This window comes from Mustelus asterias, chromosome 19 (genome assembly GCF_964213995.1).
Source record: "Mustelus asterias chromosome 19, sMusAst1.hap1.1, whole genome shotgun sequence".
NCBI lineage: Eukaryota > Metazoa > Chordata > Chondrichthyes > Carcharhiniformes > Triakidae > Mustelus > Mustelus asterias.
Genome location: NC_135819.1, coordinates 59,384,583 through 59,398,054, shown reverse-complemented (window position 1 = coordinate 59,398,054; position 13,472 = coordinate 59,384,583). Strand labels below are relative to the sequence as shown.

At 40.2% G+C, this 13,472-nt stretch overlaps 1 protein-coding gene across 4 annotated transcripts in view; it reads right to left on the bottom strand.

The window, feature by feature from the left end:
• The window catches only part of armc10 (armadillo repeat containing 10), an 81,430-nt gene extending 72,088 nt beyond the window's left edge, over positions 1-9,342 (bottom strand). For 2 of the 4 annotated variants that reach the window (XM_078235646.1, XM_078235649.1), the window contains exons 1-3: positions 8,930-9,342; positions 1,009-1,154; positions 285-419 (exon numbers count right to left, since the gene is read on the bottom strand). In XM_078235646.1, the coding sequence (XP_078091772.1) occupies positions 285-419; positions 1,009-1,154; positions 8,930-9,158 (510 nt within the window). In that variant the 5' untranslated portion in view covers positions 9,159-9,342. The remainder of the gene's footprint in view (positions 1-284; positions 420-1,008; positions 1,155-8,929) is intronic. The other 2 variants (XM_078235647.1, XM_078235648.1) reach the window with 1 other exon arrangement.
• Positions 9,343-13,472: the final 4,130 nt, after the last annotated feature.

Genomic DNA, 13,472 nt, shown 5'->3' with positions numbered 1-13,472 from the left:
GAGGAGAAGTGACTTCTTTCAGTGTTCGAGCCAACATTTCTCCCTCAACCAGCATAATCTAAAACAGATTATGTGATGAATCACTTGTTTGCTGTGTGGAACCTTGTACACAAATTGGGCATCTACATTTACCCAAATTTTAAAATTGTGGAAAAAAATGACTGCACCTCATGGTCATCATGCATTTTGGAACAGTTGGATACAAAAATGAGGAAGCAGTTCTACTGTTGAGTTAGCACACTGCAAGACATTTTTCTAACTTAAACACAGTAATGTTTCATTACCTTCAGCTCTACTTGGTTAGCAACATTCATGGAGAGATTATTCAGGACATTCATTGCCTTAACTTTGACTGATGTGACTTCATCAGATAAGCAATTTGCAACAACACTGAGACCACCAAGGCTGCGAATCAGATCCTGAAAATATAAAGGCCAGAGTCAATATAAAGAATTCTTACATTCTAATATTAGGAAAATACAGCAACTTTGCACAGTAAACTCACATGAGACCAGCCTCCCAACATTTTGTACTTTGTTGTTAGTTGCTTTTCAGCTCCCTGGCCTGCCACAACACATCCCGACCCCTCGCCCACATGGCCACCTTGCTTCCATTAACACATTCTGCTATCTTACTTTTTGCCACTATTAGTACTCTTCATCCCTTAGTGGCACCATTAATACTCCCTTTTGTCTTAGATTCTTGACAAATTTGTCAATCTCTCCTTTGCCCCAACCTATCCCTATTCCTCTATTCTGTCCCATCTCTTCCACCCCCTTTCCAACTATATAATTCTTTACATTTCTACTTTTCTTCAGTCCTGTAGAAAGGTCATTTCGACTTGAAACATTAACTCTGTTTCTCTCTCCAGAGATGCTTCCAGATCTGCTGAGTTTATCCAGCATTTTCTGATTTTATTGCTCTTTTTTTTTACCATCTTCATGTCAGAACTGATCCTTAAAATTTGTTTAACTTTTTAAAATGGATGACAAATCTAACTGGGTGTACCTGATTAGTAGTGAACGCAGCACTGTTACCGAGAGTCACCAGTGTTAGTTCTCGAGTGGAAGAATCAGAGGTCTCCTGAAGTAAGCTCAGAACCACTTGTAGATGTTGCTGTTCCAAGCTATCTGCAGATTTTGCAAGCACACATTCTGAGAGGAGAGGAGGAAACAGCACATAAATCCTTTTAAAACAAGAAGCCTTCAATCACTTTGTTATTCTTTTTCTGCCGAGAAGAGTTCTCAATTTTTGGATAGGAATGTGTGAAAAAAAAGGCTGGAATTTTACCGAGCCGTCCTCCACGGGAATCGGAGCGGGCAAGGGGTGGAACATAGAAAAGTCTGTTGATTTTACAGTTTTGGAACGAAAATCCCACCCAAAGACTTCTGTCGAAAACTGATGAGGGTCAAGAAAGCAATCTAAGCCAAAGATTAAATTCAAGTACAATGGCAATGAACATTTTCGGAAAGAATTGACTTAAATGACCCCGAGTTAACTTTCTGTGTTTGGTTGATAAACTCCAAGCTGATTTATACAACTGGGCAGGAACAAGGCAGAAGATGTTAATAACTGTTCCCACAAAGAGCTCAGCCACCTTGAAGCTTTTACAAAAGGCCAGAATATGAGTAATAAAAAAAGCACAGAATTTGTTTGTGCTATTCTAATGGTCTATCCACAGTTTCAGCAGAGAGGCTTCCAGAGATATATGAAAATGACCAATCCATAATTTTCTGGAAATTATATCACTGTTATCCTTCGTTGAAAACAGCCGGGAAATAATAATCTTAGCTTTGCCCTTATTAAAATCAATGGCAGTGACACATTTGCTGCTGTTAAATTTCTCTTCATGGCATTGCCACTTAGACTGAAAGTAATGGAGCTGCAGATCTGGCAGTGGCATGATTTATGATCTTGCATTTGAAGAAGCAGGTTTTATTAACAGTTTTTGTGGATTTTGTGAAACTTGACACAGCCACCCAAAGCTCTTGATTAGTGACACAAATTCCCTTTTAATGAGCAATCCTGTTCTTTTGTTTAATACAAAGCTGATGACTTGGGAAGCAGCCTGATCCTTTGAGAGATTGATTCATGGAGTCATGTGACATGAATAAAAGAAAAATCTTGGCTTCAGACAGTCACTTTAGTACTAATGGCCACTTAAAGTTCTGCATTGAAAGAGACCATAGACATTTATAACACAATCCAAAGAGCAGATGAAAATACCTGCAATTAAAAATCTGCTCAAATAAATTATTGTTTTCATTACAGTTTTAAAATTCTGATCATTAATTTAGGTTTCAAAGATGTGTATCCAGTTTCAAAAAAGTAATACATGAGCATATATAATATCTCAAGGAATGTAAGTATTAAATACAACAGCAAAAATTGAATATTCCCTCTTTAAAATGTTATTTACAAGTAAATTTAAGTCGCATTTTTAAATATACCACTCTAGCTGCAAACATAAATCTGAAACTGAATTTAAAATAATTTTTAGTTTTTTAAGATATTTTTGATTGGTGATAAATTAGCATTCCTGTATAGCAGGTATGCATTGTCTGTGTAGAGTGCAAGAAATAATACTTTTCTCTGTATACTAATACATGTGACAATAATAAATCAAATCAAAAAATCAAAATCATTGATAAGACAACTAAGTCTCCCTTTCCTCAACTCCTCCTTTGCCAACATTGTGGGTGCAGCTGAAAGAGTTCAGAACTTCTGACAGTTGATGAGCCAGCAACCAATTGATAGTATCCACCTAAAATCATAGACTGCCAATTACTTGATATCTACTGAATTCACACAAAAGCCAGTTGAATTTGTAACCATCTTGATAAACAAATTGGCTTACTTTATTTACTTAGTCTAATTTTGTATTGTGTTTGATCACATTGGTGTTGAGTTGAAAGATAAATTGCACTGTTAGCAGCAGGATCAATACATTTGACCATGGGTTATGGCACTTCTGCTTTGCAGCTAGCTCGCTTTGTGGCATTTGGATTACTTTTCAAAAAGGTTTTGGCATGAATTCATTACTGGAGAATCTGGGGCAGGGAGAAAGTGGGTACAATCTTGCCTAACGTTTGTAACCAGTTATTGTTATTGTACCGGTTGAATACTGTAGCATTATCTTATGCTGCATTAAGGCCACATGATTCTATCTTCACTAACTGTAGAAAGAGAACCTGTGAAGAGTTAAGGCACACTTTAGCTTTAAACCATGTTATTTAAAAAATGTAGAAGTATTTAATTAAAGTACTGTATCCAATCCTCTTATTAACAGCTGTTGATGATGGATACATATGGTGAAATTAGTCCAGTTTAAGTTCTCTTTTCCTCATCAGTTTTCTCCACTTGATGACCCCTTACTGGAGTATAGGCCTGGACTTTCACTGAGTAGGGATGATTCAGAAGCCCTTTAAAAATGGCAGAATGGTTCTGATTCCAGGATTCACAACTCCATTCCTAGGATGCCTGATATTCTGGAACGGCTTTAAAGCCTGAATCCTATCACAAGCCCACATCCGACACTCCCGACCTGGCGGGCTCCATTGCAGAGACAGACATGCCCTAGTCCTTTGCAGTTTTTATGGAGTCAGGCTAAGTTTTTAAACAGTTGTGGTTCATAGCCCCTCATAGGAGTCATGACACAAATCTGCACAAGAGGAGCTTTTAAAAGGTGAGTTCAAAAGGTCTCTGCATACCTCAAATGCCAAACTATCCCTTTCCACCAATTCCCCTAATGCCCAGCTCTGCCTAAAACCAATGAACACTGTAGTGACAGAAGGATGTGCAAAAGGTAATTCATTCATAATGTTCTCTTATGTTGAAAAAAAAGTTTTTTTGCAAGCGAATGAAAATGTCAATCATCCAGATCCTATTAGGAAGACAGACTAGACTCCAACAATTTTCTATTTTGGTATTAATATGAGGATAGGATGTTTCACTCCAGGTACGATTCTACTGACGAACCAAGGAGTTTTAATCAAACAATTTTTATTTAGCAACATAATTTAACTATAACAGATGAATTAGCTTAGCTTTTAACAATTGAACAATACTTAAACATGACAAGATACAATTCTTAATTGCTAACCTACTACAATGAGTTCCAATCAAGCAAAGTTTCCCTTACAGACTTAAACCCCTCTTCATAATTAAATTAGCAAAATACAGGCATACGTGCTTGTGACTTAGGTTAACAGTCCTGGAGCTTTCGGGAAACCTCTAGAGGGAGGCAGGCAGAGAGACACTTGTTTTTTTCTGGCAAGTCCAGGCAGCAACTGCTTGTATTTTAATATGAAAATAAAACTAATCTTTCCTGCAAGTTTAGCTCCTCCCAAAAATCACATGACTCTGTTACCTAGTCCAGGAGAACCTAAATAAACAAAAGGTCCAGTAACTCTACAAAGTAACACATTCCTAGCTAAAATCAGTTATTATTCTGCATTCTCAGCACTTGAGCTGCATGGTTTCCCAGACAAATGGATTCTTGTAACAAAGCACTGCCTCTTAAAGCAGCCTCACCTTACACATCAAATATATCAAATAGCACAGTATGGTCACAACAGACATTATGAAATTAACAGCAGATCAGAGAGCCTGAACTGTCAATCAAACAATGTTTTCTCTGCAGCACAGGTGTTTCAGCAAGAGGAGTGGATGTCTGGGCTCCACTCCTCTTGTTGAAACAACTAATCCCCAGAGAAAAAACATTGTTTGAATGACAGGTTAGGCTCTCTGATCTCTGTTGTCAATTTCACAATGTCTGTTTAATAAGTGCTTCATGGGTTTGTGGCTTTTGTTATTGATATCTTAAAGGATTTGGATGATTGATATTTTTGTTAGCTTGTAGTTAAACAACCTTTTCCCCAATACAGGAGAAACTTATAATTTTTTTTACAAAGCTTTTTTTAAAACAACCTACCATCACTAAGAGGTTCATTGATGCACTATACCCTGTCTAGAGTCAAAGAGTATGAAAGAGCCATAGCTTGGCATGGGGCCATCAGGGTCCATAGGAAGGGTGGGTGAAAGGGCAGAGCTTGGCATGGGGGCATGAGGTCACATGAATGGGGCATGGAGAGTGTTTGCAGAGTGAGCGGGTGCGAGGGTTGAGTGCTGTAGGGCTCTTGTGTTTTTATTTTAACTAGGACGAAGACCCAAAGCACCTAGATGGGCCTCTTAAATAGCCCTCTTCTACAACCAGCAGATCCCATGGCTGCCTTCCCGGCAATGAAGATCCCAGCTTTGTGGGCATTTGCTCTCAGTGGGCAGGCCAAAACTTCACTCCTACTACCCACCCCGAGGATGAAAATCCAGGCCATAATTTCAAAAGTGGGAGGACACCACCTTGTAGTGAAGCCATTGCCATTATTAGTCCATCAGCTTTAGTAGTGAGCTCAACAGGCTATTAAACTTTGCACAGCAACACAAATAAATCCACAAATATCTGAATAGCACATCTAGCAGGAGTCACTGGATGTCGGTCAAGATCTCAAGCCTTGGTGATTTTTCCCCTCCTCCTCTCTCACAGTCTAAATTTAAAACCAATTTCATTCTCCCCCCAAAAATTGAAGCTATGTTCATTGTTGATGGCAGAAATGTATGGCAAGATCATTTCACAAATTGACATCAGCCACTCCATCACTGCAAGAGTTAGCTGACATGTTGGGAAATGACAAATGAAGAATTACACTGCTCTACACATTCATTCAGATTTAGGACTGCAAAGCAAAAATGGATTTATGCTCCACGTCTAAATTCACTTGCAACTCCCAAATTAGTTAAATGGATATTCAAGATCATTTCTTCAATTAGATTGAACTGCCAGTCAGGCATTAATACAGTAATTTATTCAAGGCATACCTTTTTCAACATTGTAACTTATTTATTATTATATTAAACTTTTATGCTAAGCTGAAAAATTATGCTGGGTGTTTAATTTGTACAGCGAATGTATTTTGTGGGCTATGTCTTCTATTCATCAAATATAATGAAAATAACAAAAACTGACAGCGTAAACATTGGGATTGCAGAAATCACCTGCATATACTGAAGAATAAATTTCATAGCAGAAAGAAAGTTTGCATAAGATTTTTAAAATCCATTCTATCTTCCCCCAAATTCTCCCAAAACTGGTCAAGACCAAAAGCATAAAACTTCTTGGTATTCTTATGTAATTTCCATAGCCATCCTTCCATAATTGTGACCTTTGAGCATTATCCCATCTTCCTTTTCTCAAGCTCTTTTGTGTTTGAAAATGGCTAACCACAGCGTTCACATCATTGAATCTACAGTGCAGAAGGAGACCATTTGACCCATTCAGCCTGCACCAACAATCCCACCCAGGTCCTATCCCCGTAACCCCACATATTTACCCTCCTAATCCCTCTGACACTAAGGGGCAATTTAGCATGGCCAATTAACTTAACCCTCACATCTTTGGACTGTGGGAGGAAACCAGAGCAACCGGAGGAAACCCACACAGACATGGGGAGAATGTGAAAACTCGACACAGACAGTCACCTGAGACCAGAATTGAACCCGGGTCTCTGGTGCTGTGAGGCAGCAGTGCTAACCACTGTGCTGCCTGTTCTCCATTTACCTCTCTTTCACAGGCCAACAATGACTCGACTTGAGGACTTACCCCCACCGATCAAAAGCAGATAGCACACCTACAGCAATGCCCCATTTGTCTTATATCTGCACCATATATTTGCCAACCCCAATGCAATATTAAAATCTCTCCATGGTTTTGTCCCATTCCATTTCTGCAATCTATCCCCAACCTATATCACTCTTCCTCAAACTTCACAACCACCACCACCACCAGCTTTGTGGCTATTCCATCATTAGTGGCAAAGCTTCGTCCCTCCTCTCTCGAACATAGAACATAGAACAGTACAGCACAGAACATTTGACCTAAATCCCACAACCTTAATTTTTTTTAAAAAACCTCTCAAAGCACATTTTAATGACCAAGCTTTTCCACATTTTTCCTTATTGTGAGGGGACTAAGACCACACAGATATTTTTTATAATATATATATAGACATACTTATTACTATTTCTAAAGCTTTTAAAATTGAACAAACACCTTTTAAATGGCTGAAACTGTATCTGTCTCTGACCCCTGTACAAAAGAAGGCATGATGCAGTTAAGTTTTAGGGAAACTCATACCTTGTCATCTCTGAGAAACTACCAATGACCACCTGTGGATTGTGCAGCCCAACTTCAAAAAGAGTTGCATGAAGGACATTTGTATTTGATAACCCAGGCTAGTCAGTGGAGACAGAACGTCTATTAAGACAATAGCCTCTCAAACACTCCTTTTAACCCATAATGGCTGAGACATCATCAGCCTGGACACAAAGTCAATTTCCAAACACTGGACAAACATCCTTTGCTGAAGACATCTTGGAGAGGTAAGGTCACGTAACCTCGGTCACTGGCTTTAACATCTGACTGGCAGGCCACAGTGAAGAAGCTCTAACCCAGGCTTGACACCTGGCCCCATTTACCCTCTGTTGCTAGAAGTTCCATCGCCTACAAGACTAATTCATCTTTGCATGCCTATTTCATCATGTGGAATCAACACAACCGGAAAAATAAATTATGCAGCATCAGGTTTCTGCCCACAGACCTCTTGAATGAACACCGCACTGGACTTTGATTCTGGAACCCACATGAACCAATATTTATGTTCTTTGTTTTACTAGGATGTTACCAGGACTTGATGGTTTGAGTTATAAGGAGAGGCTGGATAGCCTAGGACTTTTTTCTTTGTAGCGTAGAAGGCTGAAGGGTGATCTTATAGAGGTCTATAAAATAATGAGGGGCATAGATCAGCTAGATAGTCAATATCTTTTCCCAAAGGTAGGGGAGTCTAAAACTAGAGGGCATAGGTTTAAGATGAGAGGGGAGAGATACAAAAGTGTCCAGAGGGGCAATTTTTTCACACAGAGGGTGGTGAGTGTCTGGAACAAGCTGCCAGTATTAGTAGTAGAGGTGGGTACAATTTTGTCTTTTAAAAAACGTTTAGACAGTTACATGGGTAAGATGGATACAGAGCGATATGGGCCAAACGCGGGCAATTGGGATTAGTTTAGGGGTTTAAAAAAAGGGTGGCATGGACAAGTTGGGCTGAAGGGCCTGTTTCCATGCTGTAAACCTTTATGACTCTTGTTGTCTCTGTACTGTAAATTTTTGTTTTCCCTTGCCCTCTCTTTACTGAGTGTGAAGGCAATGTTGTGACCCTCCTCCTGTATTTTGAATGTGTGCAAATAAACTAACCCTTTGCGTTCATCCTATCTTGAGTTTGCTGTGGGGTTATTACTAGAACATTGAATCACACAAAAAGTGAGGGGTTGGGAAAATATGCCATCCCTTACAAAGTGGGAAGCAAATCAAATCACCTTTCTGTTTACGGATGGGTGATGAGGAAAAATTAGTGCTGTTTAAATGAACCCTCTCCTATCCGTAACGTTAATTTAACGCAAGGGCTCACTGTTTTTACTTTAACTTCACCATCCCGTGACTTTTTCTACATTTATGTTATCTAGTGTGTGTTATTTATACCTTGCTAGCGTGTACAAGTAGGTTGGTGCCTTAATTCTGGCATCCAGAAAGCTCTCCACTGCCTTCATCTAACTGTAAAAACAATTAAGATTATACTATTTCCTCCTTTAATTGTTTCAAACCGATTAGTTTCCTCTCAAGGGAGATTTTGTCATCAGGTCAGGATTGAAAAAATCAGATGGGAGTGTCGATGAACGATCTGCCATCTCTCCGCCCTCCTGATTACAAGATGTGGTAGTATTTACGCCGCACTTTCTTCAGGGGGAGTAATGTGTAAGGGCGGTGAGAGGGGTTTAGTCTGATGAATGCCTCTTTCTCCTTCCACGCTTCGACTTCATTTACCCTGTTGAGAATGGGCAATTCCTCGGTTATCAGCCGCCAGTCTCAGGCTAGACACTCTTTGGACCAACTTCTGTTTCTGTGACTGGCGGTGGCCGCCACCTCGGCCCATCTGCTCCTCCTGGTGTCGGTTTAACGTTGTCAGTTTGTAGAGGGCGTAGAATCCGACAGCTCCCGCGAATAGCCCCGCGGCCAGCCGAAAGGCCCATCTCCCCTCATCCACAGCGCCCATCTGCACACCCGACAGAGGATTCGCCCGCAAACCCACTCCCGGCACCCAAACTGCCACCAAACGCAATGGTTAGTACATGCAGCAGCATTTGGTCCTTATAGCTGCATTTACACACATGTGAAACCTGAGGTCGCCCGGCACCAGCCTGTGTGTGTGGGGATCAGACAGAACATCCCAGAAGGCCGACTGAAAATGTATCCGGAGTTTAATGCACGGCCTTACACAACAACTTAGCAACGAGAGCCAAAGCTCCTTGAAAATATTGCCATTTGACATTGCATTAACGAGTCAGGCCCCACACATTTAAGAAGTTGCTACTCAGCTGAGATCCTAGCCTCTGGCTTCTGATAGTCACCGCCAATGCCATGGTCCTGGGTAAAGGCAAAATACTGCGGATGCTGGAATCTGAAAGAGTCATTCGAAACATTGGCTTTATTCTCTCTCCACAGATGCTGTCAGACCTGCTGAGAGTTTTTCAGCATTTTCTGTTTTTGTTGTTGACCCCAGTTCTGGAGTTTGTTTCTGGATCCTTCCATAGAAGTCATGATGTGGAGATGCCGGCGTTGGACTGGGGTAAACACAGTAAGAAGTTTAACAACACCAGGTTAAAGTCCAACAGGTTTATTTGGTAGCAAAAGCCACACAAGCTTTCGGAGCTCCAAGCCCCTTCTTCAGGTGAGTGGGAATTCTCACTCACCTGAAGAAGGGGCTTGGAGCTCCGAAAGCTTGTGTGGCTTTTGCTACCAAATAAACCTGTTGGACTTTAACCTGGTGTTGTTAAACTTCTTACTGTCCTTCTATAGAGCCATAGGGTTTTGCAGCACACCAAGATGCCCTTTGGCCGGACTGATGCGCAAGGACACCAAGATTTCGCTGAGCATCCACCTCTCTCAGTTTACACCCATTCGAGTAATAATCTGTCTTCCTATTTTGCTACCAAAGTGGATAACCTCACATTTTTCCACATTGTACTGCATCTGCCATGCAGATGCCCACAAACTCAGCCTGTCCAAATCATGCTGAGGCATCTCTGCATCCTCCTCACAGCGCACCCTCCCACCCAACCTTGTATCATTTGCAAATTTGGAGATCATACATTTACTTTCCCCTTCTAAATCATTAATATATAATGTGAACAGTTAGAGTCCTAGCACAGATCCCTGCGGTACCCCACTAGTCACTGCCTGCCAATCAGAAAAAGAACTATTTATGTCAACTCTCTGCTTCCTATCTGCTAATCAGCTTTCTATCCATCTCAAGACATTACCTGTAATCCCATGCACTTTAACTTTACATAGTAGTCTGTTATGTGAGACCTTGTCCAAAGCCTTCTGAAAGTCTAAATAACCTACTTGTTCTCCTCGGTCAACTCTACTAGTTACATCCTCAAAGAATTCTAATAGATTCGTCAAGCATGATTTACCTGTTGTAAATTCCTGCTGACTTTGTCTGATTATACCATTGCTTTCCAAATGCTGAGTTATGAAATGCTTGATAGTGGATTCAAGCAACTTCTCCAGTACCAATGTTAGACTCACTGGTCTATAATTCCCTGTTTTCTCTCTACCTCTCTTTTTGCATAGTGAGCTTACATTAGCTACCCTCCAATCTGTAGGAACCAGTCCAGAGTCCAAAGGAATTTTGGAAAATAACCACCAATGGATCTACTATTTCCAGGGGCACTTCCTTACGTACTCCGGGATGAAGATTATCAGGCTCTGGAGAGTTATCCACCTTCAATCCCATTAATTTCTCCCAATCCATTTCTCTACTAATGCTGATTTCCTTCAGCTCCTCACTAAAACTTGTTTCTCTCAGAACTTCTGGTACATTATTCATGTTTTCATTTGTGAAGACTGAAACAAAGTACAAATTTAATTCTTTGGCCTTTTCTTTATTTCCCCATTATGAATTCTCCTGTTTCTGACTGTAAAGGATCTTCATTTGTTTTTGTCAATCTTCTCTTTACATACTGAAATAAACTTTTACAGTCAGTTTTTACTTTCCCCGCTAGCTTCCTTTCATACTCTATTTTAATTGCATTGTTCCTGGTTGCAGGCATGCCTGCAAGGTACAGTCAGGTACTGGCCTTGGCCTTTTTGCAAAATAGTCATGTGTTTTAACTGTCCTTATATCTTTGCCTCAGTTATGGTCTTCTGAAGTATTTGTAATAGCCCATCGACTGGCATTTACAACCTTCTAGAATATGCTCCCTAGCAGTCTGAAGGCTGTCCCTGCCCTTCCATGACTGCCTGATGATGTGACTAGGGCTCTACCGCTGTACGGCATTCTGTGATATTTTACTGATCCCATCGTTCTCAGTTGAGGAATGGACATTGCATGAGGGCCTTCCTTCTTTAGATCCAAATTAGGTTATGCCAATAATTATTTTTGGACTTATTAAGGTTCAGGTTAGAAACTCCAAAGTGTTTTATGAAGCCCACCTGAATCATAAGTTTTGCATTTTGAATTTGGCTAGGGTAAGCATGAAATTTTTCACTTCAGGTATGATTCAAATGACCCACTAGGAGCTTTTATCAAACAGTTTATTTAAGAATATAGTTAACATGTATAGTAAGAAAATTAGCAAGAACTTTTATCAATTACAAACAATCATGATAATGTATAACCTGTAATGAATATGTATAAGCTGTTCCAATCAAAACCAACCTCCATAGACAAAAGACCCTTCTCATGTGTTTAACACAGCGCAGACTAATGCTCACGTGATACTGGGATTGAGGCTGTTAGTTGAATTCTGCAGTCAAATGCTCTTGAGACTCAGAACAAGACAGCTTCCCAAGAGAGACTCTGGTCCAGCGCCTAACAACAGCAGGTTTTCACCCTTCAGGAAAACAAGATCTTGTCTTCAGCTAACCAACAGAATTTTCAAAACAACAGGGAGAGAGGGAAAACATTTCTTTTTAGCTTGCTATCCCTTCTAAAACTAAAAACTCAAACCTGCAGCTCCAAACTGAAACTGAAAATGAAATCCCTGTCACCTGACCTGCCCACAGTTTTTTTTCTGCCCCCCCCCCCATGACATCCCTAAGGGTGTGCGCATGAATTTTAAAAAACTCTTAAAGGTACACTAACATCATAGACTGTCATATTGTTAATTCCACAGACCAGTCTATCTCACAACATGTTGTTCAAGGGTGGCCCAAATTCACAGTACTCTTCAAATTTTCATAACCTGATTCAGAAATTCAGTGACAGATTCCCCAGGGGTTCGTCCTGCCGTGTTAAAGTGGTATCGCTGGAAGATTATGGAGGGTTTTGTGTCACAATAGCCTTTAACCAAATCCGCCAATTCATTAAAGGTTTTTGAGTAAGTGGCATCCAGGCTTTTAATTGCACTGAAGGTTGGGACCTCACATGCTTCCGACAGAATCACTTCTGCTTCTCGTCACCGTCAATATTGGTGGCCTGAAAAAAGTAACACATGCACTCTATCTATTGGGCCTAGTCTTCTATGCGTGTATCGTTGGGTTCAAGTTTACCAAAAGGAGGAATTTTTCTTACTGGAGGATTACTTGTCTCAAAAGTAAAGATTGTTTTAAATCTGTTCAAAGACTCTGCTTCCACCAGCTTTTGAGGAAGAGTTCCAAAGACTCACAACCGTTTGAGAGAAGTAAATTCTCCTCATCTCTGTCCTAAATGGGTGACTCCTAATTTTTAAACAGTGACCACCAGTTACAGATTCTCCCACAAGAGGAAACATCCTTTCCACGTTCACGTTGTCAAGACCCTTCAGGATCTTAGATGTTTCAATCAAGTCACCTCTTACTCTTTTAAACTCTAGTGGATACAAGCCTAGTTTGACCAACTTTTCCATAAGACAACCTGCCCATTCCTGGTATTTATCTGATTAACCTTCTCTGAACTGCTTCCAATGTATTTACATCCTTACTTTAATAAGGTGACTGTACATAACAGTCCAAATGTGGACTCACTAGTGCCCTGTACAACTGAAGTAACATCTCCACTTTTGTATTCAATTTCACTTGCAATAAATGATAACATTCTATTAGCTTTCCTAATTACTTGCTGTATCTGCATACTAATCTTTTGTGATTCATGCACTAGAACACCGAGCTTTGCAATCTCTCACCATTTAGATAACATGCTTTTTTATTCTCCTTGCCAAAATTGACAATTTAACTTTTTCTCTACATTTCCCTCTGCCAGACTTCTGCTTACTCATTTAACCTATCTATATCTTTTTGTAGCCTGAAAATGCCAAAGTTCTGTCACCACCAACAACAGAACATACAGATGGTCCTTTGGACTGAGAGCTCATCAGCTCAGCTG